This window comes from Manis javanica, chromosome 13, assembly GCF_040802235.1.
Source record: "Manis javanica isolate MJ-LG chromosome 13, MJ_LKY, whole genome shotgun sequence".
Classification (NCBI taxonomy): Eukaryota; Metazoa; Chordata; class Mammalia; order Pholidota; family Manidae; genus Manis; species Manis javanica.
The window spans coordinates 47251695-47270788 of record NC_133168.1 but is presented as its reverse complement, the minus strand read 5'-3'; the positions used below and the strand labels follow the sequence as shown (position 1 = coordinate 47270788).

Sequence of the window (19094 nt, the reverse complement as noted above, 5' to 3'; positions counted from 1 at the left end):
AAGGGTTTTAGACATGAGTGGTAATACTAAATGGTTCTTAAGAAATAAAGTGAAATTCACATCAATTTATGAGGCATCACATAAGCACGTTTTGTTAGTATGACTGTACCTCGTTCTCCCTTCTGACACTTCTTTCTTTGCACTGTACACTTTCTTGTCTCACTGGTAGGGGGACACAGGTTACCCTTTGTTGATGGATGCTGTGTTATTTCTCGGACCCGGGTTTCAGTTCCTCTTTTGAAGCCACACGTTTTTCCTTTCTTTGCGCATGGACTCCAAGGGCCCCACTCACCGGCCTCGCAGTGCGCTGAAATAGAAGAGCAGAAACAGCCTCAGCTGCCTCACAAGTATTTTCGCGATCGTTAAATAAACTAAAAGATTTGCTTCCATGAATACTTGCTCAAATTCTGAGCAGAAATCCTGCAAACAAATCCTTGGGCAAGATAACTTAAAGAGAAAGGGAAAGGCATGAACAGAATAGCTGCAGGTTTTTAGTAGTCATATTACCAGGTAAACTTGCTCTTGCATTGGGTTTACTTTTCACCCTAAAGTTGATTAACCCGGCACTAAAATAATTATCCACAATTGACCAATGTGTTACAATTTCTAAACCACTGCTACAATTGGTTGATCCTGACCATAACTTGATAGAATAGTCATTGTTATGGGCTAGAGAATTGATTCTCAAACTTTACAGTGCAACAAAATCACCTGGAGGGTTTGCTAACGAAACACGGGACCTCACTCCCAGAGTTTTTGATGCAGTTGTCTGGGTTGGGGGGCCTGGGACTTTGCATTTCTAACAATATCTGTTATACCGTTGGTAGTACTGAGAACACACTTTGAGAACTCTGTTAGAGGATGGTTAAGCTAAAAAGGAACATTGGCCCTTGCCCTACAATTCATTGCCTTTTCTACTTTATGTGTTGTTGGGTACTTCAGTATTATCATTTTTTAAGTGGCATGGTTCAAGCAGCAGCATCTATTGTAAATGAATACTGGGTCCATTTTAGCTAATAAACTGTTTCTACAATTAATGTGATGAAACGATTTCTAAGATGAACTGAAATACTTTTTCTCAAACTTCTTTGGTTGATTTGTGTTCCTTTTCCTGTATGTATTAATCTCAATGAGGGCTTTCCAAGGCCTTGTAACAGATTTTTTCACTTCTACTGAAAATAAATATCTGCAAGGTGCTATCTTTATATTTAGGTCCATAAAACTTCCTAATTTAGAACAACTGGAAGGTCTTATAACAACAACTTTTTCAGATGACATAAAACTCTCTTTCCATGAAAACAAGTTGCCAGTAAACTTTGTTGCTTTCTTTTGATTTAAATAATTCTTATTTTAGAGGGGAAAGCTATCTTTCATACAACCTGAAGAAATATAACCTAAATGTTTGGGAAATTTAAATCCACTTGCCATACAATTTTTAACATGATTTTTCCATCACTTTCAGGTATCTGAATGCAAAACATTTATCAGAGTTAAAAGGAAATAATTAGATAAGTGAATTTAAGTTTCCATGAACTTAAATGAACTTTCTTGAACCACTTTCAAAATTGTCTTCATGCTCAGTTATATCCATTATAATTTTGGTTAAAAACAGAGCAACCAAGTCACTTAATGACATCATAAGATCTTGCCAGTTAAGGACGTATCTCCTATCCTGATAATAAATCAATAAAAAGCAGTGGATCTTTAGTACATACAAATAAAAACACCTCTAAGAAAGCAAATAGAAAAATAAAAATAAAAGCTTATGAGTTGTCATTTTGTCTAGTATTCATTCAATGCCAGAACTAAGAGGGCTAAATTAGAAAAAATGGTCATGTTGTAGAAGTGACCAGAATCTTGGTGCTTTTTCACAATAGCGAAGGTGGTGTAGGCAAACATATACCTAGATTCCAGAAAAACAGATGTAAAAAATTATGGGATAGGTATCTGTGATTCCTTAGTCAGATGATGACTGGTTCTAAATATGAAATTCTTAGATAATTCCACTGAGGAAGGAGGGAAAATATGAAAAACTAATAAGTTTAGATAGAAAAAAGCTTTAATAACTTTTTAGTAGATGGGATAGTTAAAAAGCCTTGAGAGGAAGAGAATTTTTCCTAGAGAAATACTGTAGAATGAACCTGTCCAAAAAATATTTCTGGAAGAAAATGGAAATTTTGTAAAGACTACAGAAAAAAGGTGAATTAAGTTTTATTTAGGCCATTAAGTGTGAAATGTAGATACTGGGGCACTATTTGGTTAAGAAGTAATTAAGAAAAAGAAATATTTAACTTATGTATTAAGAATAATCTTAATGCTGGAAGTCTTCAGAAGTATCTCAAAAAAGTCATTAGCTCCCTGTTCCCAGAAGTGGCCATGCTGTGGTTGATCTTCAGTCTGGAAAGCTGTAAAAGGGATTCTTGAATTGGGAGAAAAGTTCAACTGGATGTCCCATCAGTAATGGCCTTATAACACTATTACTCAATTACTCTCTTTTACTATCACTATTAGTCTATTTTTTGTTGACTAATTGCGTGGTTCCCTAGACAACATAGTAAGGGCATTGTCCTTGCTCCACATTGTTTGGAGAAGGGCATCTTCCCTTCTTGACAACTTGAACAAGGTCACCTGTTCAAGAGGAGTCATGAGGATGACAGAATGACAGTGTAGAAAGGAAGCAAGTATTTGGGGCACAAATGGAGGAAATAGGTTCTTCTATAAATTTGGGTTCTGTGGACATGTATGCTTAATGTGACCTGCAAAGCACGGAGAGTGGATATGTTATGACGTGAAACTTTCAGTCTGATTCTGTATCAGGGTGCTATTTTCTATTTGTGATCTTTCTTCTCAATTAAAACTCTGAGTGAGAAATCACACAGCATACAACTTAGCAAAGGGATAGACACATTCTTCAACCTCTTGGGTGAGCACTAGAGACTTAGAATCGAGGTACTAATTATAGCAGTGACAATAACTCGCATTGCATTCTTGGTATCACCATTTCAGCTCTCTGGGTCCTAGTTTTCATACTTGTTGAAGGATCAGGCTTTAATGTTCCCTTGTGATAATCAAGCAGGTTATCATTTTTTCATGAATTTCTGGGGCAAGCCCATGGGCAAGGCCTGCGTAGTGCTCGTAGGCTTGACACCACCTGATGGGAGGCATCCCTTATGGAGCAAACAACAGGCATCAGCCCTGAACAAAAGTTGCAGGTTTGCACAATTACTATGTCCTAGGTCATTTATACCTATCTGTTCAATGAGCCAGATTCAGTAAAGAGTGTTTAGATTCCCAAACTTTATGTTCAAATAAATAAATTTCTTAAAGTTTGTGTTAAGAACTAGTTTTGATCTAAATAGTATAAATTACCAGTAAGCTTTAAAACCGAATCCGACAGTGCCAGATGTTAAATGCTGATGGGAAAGCATTAATACATTTAAGATAAGTAGGCTTTCAAAGACTGAACACTTATACCTTCAACAACTAAGAAAATCTGAACATGTGCCTCTTTTCCTGGGTAGAGAAATACCACAAACTTTCTTTAACTCATCCTGAATTTCTGTCCTTGAATATCTCACAGAATTGTTTCTTATTTTTTCCACAGTTTGGAACTTACTACCTTGAATCATTAGCCCTCAGGACCCACAAAGGGATGAGTGTAAAGTGCTTCTCTGTATCTTTTACCCTATTTCTAAGTTGTTTTTCTGTGTGTTTTTTTTTTTACCAGAGGGAAAAAAAGCAACCAAAATGAGCCATGATCTGTTTCATGATTGTTGTTTTCCAGATGCTTTGGAAATTATCTTTAAAATACCAACCGTTTATTTCATTCTCCCAAAAACTTTGTTTAGAAATAAACATTCCATGTGAACCTGAAATGGTTAAACCACCACTTTAGCATTATTACTCCAGCACTTGAGATTCTAATGGATCTATCTGTGGGGACCCCAGGGAAGTCCTGGAGACTATCTTGTACTGGATCAGGAGGACATTCGTGTGCATATGCCAACACTGGTGCAGCATCAAAGGTTCTCGTAGCTCTTGCCCAGGGGATTTTGAGATTTAGTATGCTGTGTTCCCATTTGGTTTAGCATCTGCTCCCCAACTGTTCATCAAGCTCATAGCTGTAGTAGCTGCACAACATTTAAGAGGGGGAAAACATAGCCTGACAGTGATTCGTTGTTTAGACAAACAACTTGTCTAAGGGACCTCCCCTCCAGGAAACACAGTATGCAATTAATTAATCAGACCCTGGGACTCTGTTCTTCTGCCAGTTTGAGCAAGTCCAAAATCCTCTCCTTGTTTCTGAATACCTGTGCAAACAGGACATTTCAGCAAAAGAGTTTGAGAGAAGAGTTTTTTAACTACATTGTTACCAATTCCTTAGGTCTCTGATCCATCTACTGAGTATTAATGAGTTATATCTAGAGAATATATTTCCTGCCTTTGGAAAATAACTTTGGTCCCTGTTTCATATGAGATCTAGGTGTTTTCTGAAACTCTTGCCCTATGGGGGAAATTTAATCCAAGATCAAATTTATATATACATAATATATACTATATAAACATATATATATAACAATTTACTGTAAGTAAAACTTCATGAAATAATGATGCAAAATAAATCTATAATGAAAAGAAGAGTTGAAACAGTTATTGACAGTCTGTAAGAAATAATGGAGCACTCATGGGGTGTTAAATTGTACTGTGATAAATATTGAGTAAGGTGATGCGAAGCCCATTAAGATGGTATCTTCGTAAAGGACTGAGGAAAGCTTCTTAGAGACAGTCCCTCGGGTTCTTGTGAAATAGCACTTTGAGCAGCACTTGCATGGAAACTGACATCATCTGAAGCACTTCTCATCTTCTCTAAACATTAGAGCTCCTCCTTACCAATGCTGACGCACTCCATGGTATGGTTGTTGGCTTCCAACCCTTCTGGGCAATTGTCAAGGCACTTCCCGAGGTGTAAGTAAAATCCATTTTTACACTTTGTGCAGAAATTTTTGTTGAAACAGGTATCACAGTCAGCTTTGCATTCTGAAAGAGAAAAAAAAGAAATATGCCTTTATCATCTTCATTTAACCATTGTTTGTCCAGTTCTACATGCTTACAACACAGGAACGTAGGACTTCTGTATCAGATAAACACTTGGGATTCAAAATTATTTTGCCAAACTGAATTAATGATTCCTCCATAGTCATTTAGTTGGTGTACATCAGTCATTGATTTCAAAATTATTATACTGATTGACTTATAAAACAATTTTGGCAATATGTCTATGGCCAAGAATATGTATAAGACCAAGTATTTACTTTTATTAAATGATAGAAAATTGAAAGTGTTACATCAGAACTTTAATGAACTAAACTGAGATATTGACTTTGTGCTGCTCTGAGGTCTATTCATTCATTCAATCAATATTTATTGCCCAAGTACTATTTTAGGTATTGATTGATAGTAGTGCATAGAAAAGAAATAAGGCCCAGATTTCACAAAGCTTACATTCTAGAAGGGGAAGCACAATACAGGATAATAATAGTTGACCCTTTCCTGTGATTACTGTCAGACACGACTGCAAATATTTTACAATATTAAGTCATTTAAGCCTTATAACAACCCAGCAAAGTAGACCTAATTATGATTCTTGTCTTACTAATAAGGAAACTGAAGCTCGGAGATTTTATGTAACTATCCCAGGAGGACAGAGCAGAGTGGTTTTTGAGACAAGACAGTCTGGTTCTACAGTGATCCGCTCTTTGGAAAAAATAACAACAAAAGGTAGGAAAAAGAAATGGAAAATGACTGGTAAGGGGAAGAGGTTGATTATTTTGAAGAAGGTGGTCATGGAATGTCTCTACAAGAAGGTGACATATGAGCAGAATCTTGAATGAATGGAGAAAGTGAGTCAAGCAAGGGTGTGGGTGATGAGCTTTCCAAACTCCAGAACAAGTGACTGTAGATCAGTAACTGCAAAGGCCTTGCGGTGGGTAGATTTTGTAAGAAGGCTAGTGAGGTTAGTGCAAAGGGTTTCAGGGACAGTCATATGAGATGAATTTGGAGAGGTAAGCAGGGCCACATTTGACATATAATCAAGGAGTGATATTTCCTAATTTACATTTTAAAAGTTACTTGGTGTACAGTGGGGAAATAGACTTTCAGAGTCCAGATGAAAGGTGATATGTTTCTTACATTTATTTCCAACTGATAAATAAATCTTACAGTTGCTATACAGGGATCGTTCTTGAAGCAAAAATAGCTGAATTGATTCCTTAAGGCATTAAATACTTGGATTTTGTGATGGCAATGGGAACTTAGATGGTACTGATACTTGCAGAAATGTTCTGTAGGTTCATTGAATAAAATTATATTCTCAGTTTTTGCTTTTATAATGCAAAAAAAATAACAAAATAACAAAACATTAACCTTGAGTGATTTTTATAAGTGGTAAAACCTTTCCTGAGGCTTAAGTCTAAGTCTGGTTTAGCCTAATTATCAAGTAGACATTATTTACTTAACATTGAATATCACAAATATCCTAGAGGCCATTTCAAATCTGGAAAGTCCCCAAGGATGAGATAAAGTATAATTTTGTGTAGGCACTTACTTGTACACTTATTTATATCTGGATATCGAATTCCATAATATCCACTTGGACATGAAGAGAGACACACTCCAATCTGCTTCATGCCAATTCTTTCCAGAACAAAAAATAGTTTGGGCTTACATGACAAACATCCATTGTAATCTGAACACGTTGCACAGCCTCCTTGGCAGCCTTGACTGACGTTAGGATGCACTGAGAGGACAAATGTAGAAAGACCAAAACAAAGGTTAAACCGTAAGTGTCAAAATTCAGTGGCATTATTTGGGCAAGATATAAATTTTCTCTCATTAATCTTCAGTTTATTGGCAATTTGTGAATGAGTTGGTATTTTTCCCTCTCTTTTCTTTGGTCTTGTATATCTTCTATGATCTGTTATTTCCTTTTAACATATACATACATTATTCTTACATTCGAAGTTCTTAAAATATGAGCATTTGAAAAATAAGAATATATTGTCTCGAACTATTTATAGGTTACTAGCACCCTGGCAGATTGTAGACTGGGTAATTTTGTACCCATTCCCTGAAATCAATACACATTAGTTTTACTTTTCATTTATGTGGTGGATGATGAACTTGTCTCCAATTTCTTCAGGTAAGGCTGACAACATAGACTGGGACTTAGCTTGAGTAAGGACACTACATTCTAGGATACTTTTTCAACTATGGTCCATGAGAGAACAGAATTTTACTCTTTGATCCGTTGCAAATTAATTTTGAAAATATGTATCTATTTAGCATCCCCCCGCGCTGTCCTGAAATATTTCTTGTCACATGAGTTTAGTATTTATCAGTTCAAATTGATTTAATGGTGAAAATGTGACATTTTTACCTTACCTGTATTTCCATGTGGATCAGATGTGAATACAGTTGACCTCTGAACAATGCAGGGGTTAGTTGTGCTGATACCCATACAGCCAAAAATCCATGTATAACTTTGACTCCCCGAAAAGTTAATCTACTAATAGCCTATGGTTGACAAGAAGTCTTATTGATAACATAGTCTATTTACACACATTTTGTATATTACATGGATCATATACTGTATTCCTACAATAAAATATGCTAGAGAAAAGAAAATGTTTTTTCAGATTCCTACAATAAAGTACGCTAGAGAAAAGAAAATGTTTTTTCAAATTGTTGCAAATCTCAAAAAAATTTCCAAAGTATTTATCGAAAAGAATCTGTATATAAGTGGACCCATGCAGTTCAACCCTATGTTGTTTAAGGGTCAACTGTATTAATAAAATTTATCATAATTTATGTTCAACATTTTATCTTTTGGGAGAGAAGTCTTATCATTTTTGTGCCATCATTTTCCATTTACTTCCGAGGCAAAAATATATATTTGGTAAGAACATGACCAGTCCACACTAAGAACTACTGCTACACATATTCCTGAGAATTACGAGGTTTCCAAGAGTCATCAATACATGTGGTGAGACTATTCATTAGCAAGTCTGGACAAATATAAACAAACATTTGGAAGATTCATGTTTGCTTGCTATCTTTATGACTTTCAACCTCCTCATGACTATTAACTGGACATCAATATCTATGTCTGAGCTGATGAAAAGTGGCGACCTATGGTGAATCTCTCATGCAGCTGGTGTTTGGGATTTCTTCTCCTAATGTTTTCTCTATTCAAATACAATATTAATAGCTTTATTGTCCTTTCAGGAATCTAGAAGGGAAGAAACCTGACCCGTACAAGAAGCAAAAGTTGATGCACAGGAGTTTAAAGGCATCCCTGTGTATTTCTGACTTCTTTTGTTTGATTTAAGGAGGAATAGGCTCTGATGGACCTGCCATTATTAAGTCTATCTTCACGGTGATGTTTGCTTATTGCTAAGTTCTTCACCACAAAAATAAATCACACCAGGCTTAGTTAGAAAGGGTACCCATAAGCTCAATCAGCCTTCCCACAGGGATGTATGAGTTAGCTACAGAGAGGTCATTTGATTGACCAGCACCCTCTGCCTAGAGGAAATCATCCCTGAATCAGCCACAGGAACCACAAGCAGCTTATTCTCATTCCAAGACGTTTTGTAAATAAACTGAGGAAATGTGTGGGGGAAGGGAAGAAGTCTGCTTTTCTTCTACAAGCTCCTATGTGGGGTAGGGTGGACATATAAAGTGGCACAGGACATTTAGACATATAGGACCTAGGGGACATGTAAGTGAAAACTGCTTTCCAAGTAACTGGGTCATTTTTCATGCCAGTAAATCAGCACTAGAGACAGACAGAAAATATGTAATATTTGAAGTGGAGAAAGACCCTAAAAAGAAAAAGGGTGAAAGAGTTCCAGTATCTAACTGACCCATTTCAGGATGTAAGAGGTATAGGTAAAAACCTGTAAAACCTTTTCATAAAAGCTGCCTATGAAAAAGTGGACCCCATTTTGACAAAAAAAAAAAATCACACCAAGCTCAGGGCAGTAGGTGACTCTGAATTTAAATGAAGATGGATTGGACTGGTCTATGCCAATCTGCCTCCATCTCTGAAATGCAGCTGTTCAAAGGAAACACAGGTTTAATTTCAGATACCTTGAAACTTTTGTCAATTATGATATAATTTTAAACAGATCATTTATGAAAATAAACATGATTTCCATGTTCAGCATCTCAAAAACTGATATACCTTAAAATAAATTTCATTTTAAAAGTTGCATCTTGGATGCTTGGAAATTTCTCCAGGAGATCATTCTGTACGGGTCCCATGATCGGCAACCACTTCCACTGCAATTATGAGATGTGCCAAACTACCTTGCACGCCTCCCTTTTTGAAAAATTTACTGATGAAATGCAGCATGAACACCTCATACATTGTGCTACAATCATTGTTTTTGTTTGCCTTTTTCCCTATTTTGCCTTTTTTAAACAAAGTTTTTGACAAAATAGAGTTGTGAAGAAGTAAATAAGACATAATTATCCTAAGTGGCAAAGAAAATTCCTGTTTGTTTTTAATCAGGGAATTTTTAATATCAGCAGGTACAAATAATGACAAACTTGATTTCTTCACGAAGGTTTAAGTATAAGCCTGGGGGAATTGAGAAAAATTGATACTATGAAGCTTGGATTCTATGATTTTAGATTTTTTCTTTACAGTTGAGTAGCATAGTGATTGCTTTCTTGAATGCTGACTAAGGGTCACTCAAATTATAGTCACTATTACACAACTAGATACAAATTTCCCAAACCTCATCTTAAGGCAAACGTTTTTACTTTTTATATGGTAACGACAGAAAACTTGCTCTGTATTGACCGTAACAACACTTTCAGCCTTAAAATTGTATGATTCTAAGAAAGAGAACAGAATTCTACATTGTCATGCTTCTCCTTTTCTTCCATTTCGATAATTACTTCATTTTGTATTTCTGAATCAGTTTTTTTCAAACAATATTTTTGTACTATTATTTTACATGAGCAATGGAGGCATTGTGGTTAAGAGGTTTCATAGACTAACATATGAACTTAATCTTAGAAAATCAGTTAAGTTATCAGTATATAAATGATCATGATGGTTAGAGGGGAGGAACACCACCATTACCTACATCAAGAAGTTGCATAAGCTTGAAGCAATTGCGGTATAAGTAGCGGTTAAGGGATGTATAAGGGGTACCGAGAAGACTGGAAGCACAGGGTAGATGTAGATTATGGAACTCTTTGTGGGCTGGGCCAAGGAAATTATTCTGTAGATATGGGGAATTTGATCTGCTGTGTGATACAAACACATTTGAATTTTTTAGGAAGGTAATTTTCCCAGCAGCATGGCAGGCTTGGACACTAGGAGAAATGGAATGTTGTGGTTAAGGTAAAAGGCTGAGGATAGCTTAAAATACAGCAGAGGCAGTGTAATGTGCCAAGGAAGGGATTACTCCAAGGATATTTAGTAAGGGAATCAATCAAATATAGTGATTAACAGAACGTGGGCTGAATAAATAAGAGAATTTGGGAAGGTATGTGTCGAGTTTTAGCCAGTGGATAGAAAAGGGAGGGATGGCTGGGGGAAGTAAAAGTCTGCAGTTGGAGGTCTGGGGCAAGGTACACAGAATAAAAAGTTCTAAAAATATAGACATGGGTTGGGACCTTTGACTTTATAGGTATTATGAAATAAAATCATGAAATAAACCAGAAAGTGATGTTTAATAGATGGAGCTTAGTATTGCAGTGGTTGATAGAGATGTACATGTGAATCTCTGGTAGTAGCTACTTAATGAAAGATGTCCTCAGGCTCTAAAGATTGCCAGAAAAAGGAAGCAGTCCAAAATACGGGGCATTTAGTAAAAGAAATAAAGTACAGTATCAGCTGATTTTAGTAATAACTTTAATTTCTATACTTTTTTCTTTCAATGCATGGGTCTCATAGAAAGCTAAATTGTCTGCAGTAACTGCTGTTAGTAAGGATAAAAGCTATCACAATTATTTATTTTGAAACCCAAAACTAGGACTCAAATGTTGTAAACTACTGGAAAAGCAGTGAGTTTAGATTAAACATAGAACCTAGGTCTCTAATATCTGTCTCTTCATATACAAGTAAACTTTAGATGTGTAATGTGGGTAAATATGAGTGGAAAAATTGGCAGAATTCATGGGAACTTTAAATTGGGAACTTCTGATTATAAATATGTCAAATACAAGGTAAAATTAATGTCTTTTCCTAAAATTGAGAAAGAGGAAAGTATCTTGTGTCTGAAGGTTAAGTATGAAAGAGTATATTTTAATGCATAACTTAACCCAATTTTCAGTGTCAACTGCTGACACTCCGTTGAGTAAGTGACTTCTATATCTCTAGCTGTTAAACAAGACTTCCTACTGTTTCTCTATTTAAGAATCTTGTGATGCTTATATGGTGCAACAACCCCTAAAGGCTATTGTCATGAGAATGAATTCAACTTTTGTGACAGAACATCCAGAACATAGAGTTTTAAATGGTGCTAGAGTATTTGGTAGATATGCAACTGTCAGCTAGTTGTTTTCAGTGTTTATGATATACCAAACCAATTGCAGCACTGGAATCTAAGTTCTGTTTCTGTTCAAGTTTCAAGGATTTGCCTTATTTTAATCCCCTTTCTAAAGCCCAACTGCAAACATGCTACCATCTATTTTAAATTGCTGTTTGGAAGAAACCCATTATGGCATGCTGCCAATTACCTCTGATGGTCATTGATTTGTGGCCAGAGAATTTCAGAAGTGCAAAATTTAACAGACTTTTAGGCTTATAAAAGAGGTTCAACTAAAGGAAATGCTTAATGGAAATGCCTAACTTATTGATTTTATAACTCATATGGTCACATTAACAAATTAACAAATATGATAAAAGTTATTTTCAATTAAAAAAGTACAGATCCTCCCTAAGGCATTTTTCTCTATACAACATACCCTGCCTGCTCTTCTCTATGTAGTGGCCTTAAAAGACATGGTAGGGAGAGGAGACTAGTGGAATTCTGTGACCAAAGTTATTATACATGTGTCCTTTCCTTTTACAAGGATGTTTACACTGACTGCAAGCTTCTGGAAGGCAGGAGTTGGGTTGGTCTTGATAATGTCTTTATACTTTTCTTGGTAATTCCCATCTTCTAAACAAGGCAGCTGTTTATTTAGTAGGTTCTCGGTAAAGCCTTTCTGATTATTTAATAGAGGAAGGAAATAAACATACAATATAAGCTATTTATTTGTGTTTTTAAAAATAATAAAGATGTCAAAGCAGTAAATATTTGATAGAAAATACCTATGATAATTGATTTTAAGTGGGTGTACCTATAAACATCTGGTAAAGAAGTCAAGTTTCAAGTCACCTACAGTTTGAGGATTCATAATTATGAAATAAATTGTTCAAAATAAAATAACTAAAGCTTTCCTAGGTGCCCTTTACTTCAGTTATCCATTTCCCTAGAGAAAATGTAGACTTCTGTCTTGCCTAACCTAGGACAGCACATTTCTATCATACCTTGGGACTTGATTGTTATATAATACTTTTTAAGTTTAATGGAATGTTATGCTCACAGAAAAAGATATTTTGTGGGTCCATTGGAAAGTTTGGAAATATCAAAATCTTTAGGAAAAAATCTAATATTAAAAGTTTGAATTACTTGGCAGTCTCTTTCAAATTCTATTGAATCTATCCCAGAAAATATTGAGAGTCAGTGTTTCCTATTCGTTCATAAGTTAAAGCTTCCAAGGAAGCACTGACAATGTCTTTTGGTCAATGTGGGGTATTAGGTATAGAATATCAGTACCAAATAAAATATCAAAAGCCGTGTCAATGAATGTAATTGCTTCTTGGTATGCAATACCCCTCTACATTCTCAAAGGATTATATTTAGATGAATAGAGGTCTATCTCAGTCCTGCATTATTATTTTTGAATACAATTTATTGAAAAAGCCACATTTATATATACCAACATATATAGATTTTGCTATTTAAAAAAATCTATGTAACATCTGATGGTTTTACTGTTTTAATATACCTATGTTTTAATCATTGCATGAATTAAAATTCACCTATGCTATTTAAATATATGTAAACACACATACTTACATATAATTAGACACATGATACACACACATTCTATTTGGTCTTTTATCAAGGTCAATAGCATGGCCATTAATTGACCTGAAACTGTTGGGCTAATAGAGACTGCTACATCTTTTGTCCTTGTGAATCAACCCTGAATACTCTGGAAGTTTGTGTCCACACCAATAGGTTCACAAAATTCCTACCAGTCTCAGAGAGGAATGTATTCACCAGCTGCTGGACACAGCCCAGTTAGGGCCCCACCATTATTATGTGGGGAAACATACTGTTTTTAATGGAAACTATTTCTTTGAGAACTTGGGAAACCTTTCTTTTTCTTTTACCGAATAATAATTTCCTGAAGGGAGTCTAATATTTATATTCTATAAATACTTTAAAATAAAGCCACAGCAATAAAACAGACCTAACATTAAATAGCAATTAGCTAGACTTTCCACTAAAATCAAGCCAGCTTGAAATATTAAGAAAATGGCTATCAAATCATGGCAGGCACAGAATTCCTGAAATCTAAGATGTGATGAACACTTGATAGCTAGATGCCAACTTGGTGGCTAATGGCTGTGGTTTGCTTCTCCATAGGCTATAAAATCGGACTAGAAATGAAAGACGAAAGTGGGATGCATTGTTTTCATTTTGTGGAGACTATGTTTAAGGCTTTCAACAAAAATTTCTGAGAACTCACTGTGTGCTCAACACTAATGATGCAGAAAATGTAGGAGTGAACAAGATGTCTGTTTCCTTACCTCTTGGTGTCAGTTAGTAAGCAAGTAGAGAAATAATTAAACGCTTAAAGACTGTGTCGGGAGTTGTAAGGAAATAAACAGGTGGACAAGGCAGAGAATAACTCTAGGGAGCAACCAGATACAGTGTTAGGGGAGGCTCCTTTAAAGCGGTTACCCTTTAACTGAGAGCTGGATAATGAGGAGTCTGCTATGAAGGCCTGAGGAGAAGGAGTATTCCAGGTATCAGCAAGTGCAAAGGTCCTAAGGCTGTGGGAAAACACTGACAGGAGGGGCCGCACACGGAACAAATGAGGCTGTAGCGCTGTGCCGGTGTGAGCCGAGGCTAGACCCAACAGACCCCTGTGGACCAAAGTAAATAGCTGGCGTTATATAGCAAGTGCATTTGGGCTCTACATTGCTAAGTAGTATCAGAAAGAAAGGAAAGAACAACACCTTATCTCCTGATTTTTTGTTGAATCCATTTCACTTTACTTTTTGTTAATTTTGTGAGTCATGAACAGAAACAGCACCTCATATTCCATGAAAACATATTTGTTCTCCTATTAATTTTTATATTAGAGGAGAATGTCCTAAGTAGCCACAACTTGGGAATTTATATTCAGATTCCAATCTATGCAGAGGTTGTGCCTCGGCCTATATGCTCTTTGTTCCTGGAAACACTTGATTTCTCCTTTGTTCCTCCCATCTCCTCCAGCAGTGATTTTAGTTCACTTTGGGGTTTCACATCTTCATTCTCTTTTATTGGAGTGTGTGTGTGTGTGTGTGTGTGTGTGAGGTGATGGTGGGAAGAAACAGCAAAGTTATGAAATATATAAGAGGTCACAAGAACAAATAAAGAGGATAAAAAGTAAAGCATTTTTCAATCTTGCCTATAATCTTGTTTGTTTTTTTCTGAATTCTTGCCATTAGTGATGCATATTGACACCTCCTAATTAACTTAGAGCAGCAGCACTATAGTTTTCATTTGTAATATAACCTTCCTTTTAAAATTTCAGTATTATGTTCTTTTTCTACTAAATGAATCAATAACCTCTGGACTAATTCCAAAGTTGATTCTTCAAAAGTAGTGAAAACAATATTAGTTTTCCTGTGACCTATCAGATAACCATAGTTGAGTCTGCTGCTGAAACTGCAACAGAAAGCATTTACAGGAATAAAAACAGTGCTTTTTCTTTTAACCACAAGTAGAAAATCTATCATAAAATTAATGCACTCTGCTAGGGGTGTAAAATGTAAGGTACTGAATCAGCATCTCCAGCTGTTGCTAAGGGAGGGAAAGCTTCCCCTGTCCAAGTGGCCATGTTCCCAGGTGGAGGTGAACAGAGGACAAGAGGGCATGGATAGGGGTAACAGAGACCCAGATTCCATAAAGAGCCAGGTCCTGTTGGTTGATGAGTTAGTGGGTGGTAATAGCATTTTTCGTGAGACAGATCCAACAGTGTTCATCCAACAGTGGGAATCATTATGTGCTCTGGTCTAGTGGAGAGAGCCATTCCTGTTTTTTTTTTTTAGAACAGAATTAATCAGAAATCAACATAAACTGAAAATGTGATAGTTTAATGGTAATGAATCTGCATGGGTGTGATTCCATAACTACTAAGCTTGCATTCTTGAATGAAACAAACTTGAGTTTGTGCTAAAAACAAACTCCACTTTGTTATAGTATGAATAAACTTGGATCTTCTTGCCACACAGCATGCTAAAGTAGCATATCTGATGGCTAAAGTCTTTGCATAAGCAAACAGCAGGCAAGGGACTTGTGGTATTTTAACAGGCACAAGAAGATGTGCAAATAGTGGGTACACCATTAAATAAATCCAGCTCCCTCTGTCATATCTAAAATCATGGGCAGAAAAATAAGTGGACTTATCTCTTAAATTCACAAAACTGTGGACAAAATAGAAGGTCATGACATGCATCTTTGTGAGTGTGATGCATCTTTGTACTTACGTACATGGCTCACTGCATCATAACCTCATTCTGAAATGGGCCCTTCATACTTCTCAGAGAAGTGCAAGGACAGGGCAGCAGACTGTCGGTCTGGACTCACAAAGAATTCTGACATTTACTAGCTGAATAACCAAACTTTATTTCTTCATCCAGACATTCATTTAAACAATTAAATTATCCAACATCCAAAGATGAATGAAACCAATAATCTGCATCAAGGAGTTGCCAGTCTGGTTATTTATTTGGACAAAAGCTGCCTAACCTCTGAAAGCCTGGGCTTCCTCACCTTTAGCGTGGGGATATCCACTTCACAGATACCTGGGGACACTAATGAGGCATGTGGAAGTACCGAGCACTCTTAAAGCACTCATCACAGATTAATTGGTGTAAGACATTTTGTTTTACCCAAGAAGTACTAACTACATCCTTCTGCTGTTTCCACTCTTACTTGAGGCAGCCAGGAGCTTAGTCAATAATAATTCTCTCAAAAATCTCCAAGCAAAGAGGCTGGAGAGATGCTGATGCTTCTTTCTAGAACAGGAGATTTGGGGAGCCTTGGGGAGCCAAATAGGGACTCATTAATAGTCATAGGGAGGAGCTATTTTTTAAAGACCACAGACACAATTTTTAATGGGTAAAAATGAGGGTCTCACACAACATTCTGGAAAAGAAGTCCTCTGGGACTCTAGTAACCCACTAAAGACAAGAACCTTTAAACAGACTGAAAGAGGTATCATCATAGAGATGATGTCAGAATGGTATAGAGCCCAAAGGTCTATGCCAGTGATTTTAAAACTTTACTGTGTGTAAAAATGACCTGCTACTTTTTAATAATGCAGATGTATAGGTTGATTCAGAAATGAAGAGGTGGGCTTAGGTAATTGCATTTATAAGAAGTACCCCAGGTGAATGCAATGCAGGTGATACACACACCACACTTTCAGTATCATAACATTTCAGTATCTTCACAAATAAATTTTTATTCAGTGATTATTGAAATACACTTATCAATGTTCAAGAAGCCTACCCTACAGTTAGCAGGGTAGTCTTTTTATATTCTAAGGGCCATAAGTATATAAATCAGACATTTAATGCATTAGGAATTAACACACAGGAGCAATTCCTGATGGCCCAAGGTATCTGAAAACTTCAGAGAGTGGTTAGGAATAGCTTTGAGATGTGAAGGAAAAGAATTTAGACAGATGGAAAGGAGGAAAGAGAGAGAATGCTATGATCAAGAGTGTTTATGTAGGGATTTATAAAGAAGATTTGGGGGAGTGGTGAATATAACTGTGGAATTTAAAAGGATCTTAGAGCTCTTCCCTCTTAAGTTTCATATGAGAACACTGAGGTCCACACAGTTAATTAGCTTCCAGCTGATAGAATCATAAACCTTTGGAACTTTGGAGGGATTTAGTTCAAACAGCTTCCCAAGAACAGTCTATTTAATCATGTCTAGTAAAACAAATCTTATGATATTTGGGGGCAACCAATATAGTTATTTTACAGCATCTCCTCATATTCAACATCTTAAAACATCTCCCCATATTGAATGTAAATCTGTCTTTAAGGAAGTTCTACTACCACAGAGAACACCCAGTATGTTTTCTATTTTTTTTCTTAGGACAGTTTGTCAAATAATGCTTGGTGCTTTGGACGGAAAGATGGATAAGATGTAGGAGTTCAAGGTACGGTGAGATAATAAACAAAGTAAAGCCGGTGTGGTAAATATGATGTAAGAGTCCTTGGTAGAAAGGAAACAACTACCCACCAGGAAGCACCTACTTGGGTGCTCTCTGATATTTAAGCTGGATTTTGAGAAAGAAGGGGCAACTAGGTGGGGGTTTGAATTTAATCTTATATGTAATTTGGAGGAACTGTTTAACAATATATCAGTGACGTGATCTGATTTGGTTTCAGTAAATACTGTCTGATGGCAGAAAGAAGAATCACTGGGGAAGTGAGGCTAAAGGTTGAGACAGTCAAGAGGGTGCTGTGCTCTATACCTGGCTATTGCTGTTAGCTGAATTAGAACAGCATTAATAGGATGCAAAAGGCAGGCATGGATTTTAAGTTATTTCTGAAGAAGAATGGGCAGGATTGACATGATTTGACATTTTAAAATGGGCAAATGAAGGAGGAGGAAATGTTGACTTGGGGGTTTCTATTTTGGGAGATCAGGCACAGTTAACTGAGATAAAGGATTCAGGTATCAAACTTAAAGGACAGGTTACTGATGGCCAGAGAAAGGCAGGTAAAAATGATTATTTTGCAGTCCTGGAGGCTTGGATTTGTTCTATTTCCCCTTTTTATCCCAATCACATAGACCAGGATTAGGCATATTAACAGATTCATAGTAAATCATAAAAATAAATAAATCCCTTCATTTTATAAAAAAACAAAACTTACAAAACCCCCTCAAAACAAAATCAGGCTTATGGAGTTTTGGTGCTTTGACTAGGATCACCTAGCATTAGGGTGATTTTTGGTTTATGGAGAGAAATAGAGGGGGAAAAAGTTAAGATAAATTTAGGAGGTATATGAGTATCAGGCTAAGAAGTTACTATAAGAAGATAGCAAGGGAACATTACAGTTTTGAAAGGCAATGGAATGTTTTTTAGGGAAAGTTGTCCATGCATTATAGGAGTTCAGAAAACAAAGTTGGGGGGATGGTTCCAATCCAGCATTTCAACCATCACCCCTAAACGTGTAAGAGCTAAGAGTTTTACAAAGCCAAAGAGAGCCAAAATGCTGGAGCTAAGTATAATTTCTTACAGCATCAATATCCCATTACATTTTTCAGTGTTTGAGAGCACTCCCTGGTGCTCAGTTCTGGGTGACTAGTCACTGTGCATGCAGCAGGACCTGGAAAGCTGGTCATGAACACTCCCCAGAGTAGGAGCAGAGACACCTGAGAGGTACTCCTCTGATTTTTCATCTTCCTCACTGGATAAAACCACTGTAGGCCTGTATACCTATATATCATTTTCCTGTAGGCCATGATAAATGATCACTCTACATTGAGATTACAGAGCCAACACCTTTTGTTACAGAAAGAGACCCAACATGGTTCTTTTTCCATCATACCCCAATGGGCATGTTGCTTTGGACATTCTGTATCCCCAGAAGACTCATTGATCAATTTTAATTAGGAAGCTAATTTCAGGATCCTAATTAATACCCTATATTTAACAAAAATAATGATTACAGTCAGTGAAATAGCAAAGTGGAACACTTTTTCCCCTTAATCGTTTTACAA

The 19094-nt window shown here is 36.4% G+C and overlaps 1 protein-coding gene across 3 annotated transcripts in view; it reads right to left on the bottom strand.

Annotated features, from left to right (window-relative positions):
• RSPO3 (R-spondin 3) overlaps positions 1 to 19094 on the bottom strand; it is an 86999-nt gene that overhangs the window by 50141 nt on the left and 17764 nt on the right. For 2 of the 3 annotated variants that reach the window (XM_073219569.1, XM_017655553.3), the window contains exons 2-4: positions 6605 to 6796; positions 4891 to 5037; positions 110 to 307 (exon numbers count right to left, since the gene is read on the bottom strand). In XM_073219569.1, coding sequence (XP_073075670.1) covers positions 110 to 307; positions 4891 to 5037; positions 6605 to 6796 — 537 coding nt within the window. The remainder of the gene's footprint in view (positions 1 to 109; positions 308 to 4890; positions 5038 to 6604; positions 6797 to 19094) is intronic. The other variant, XM_073219570.1, reaches the window with a different exon arrangement.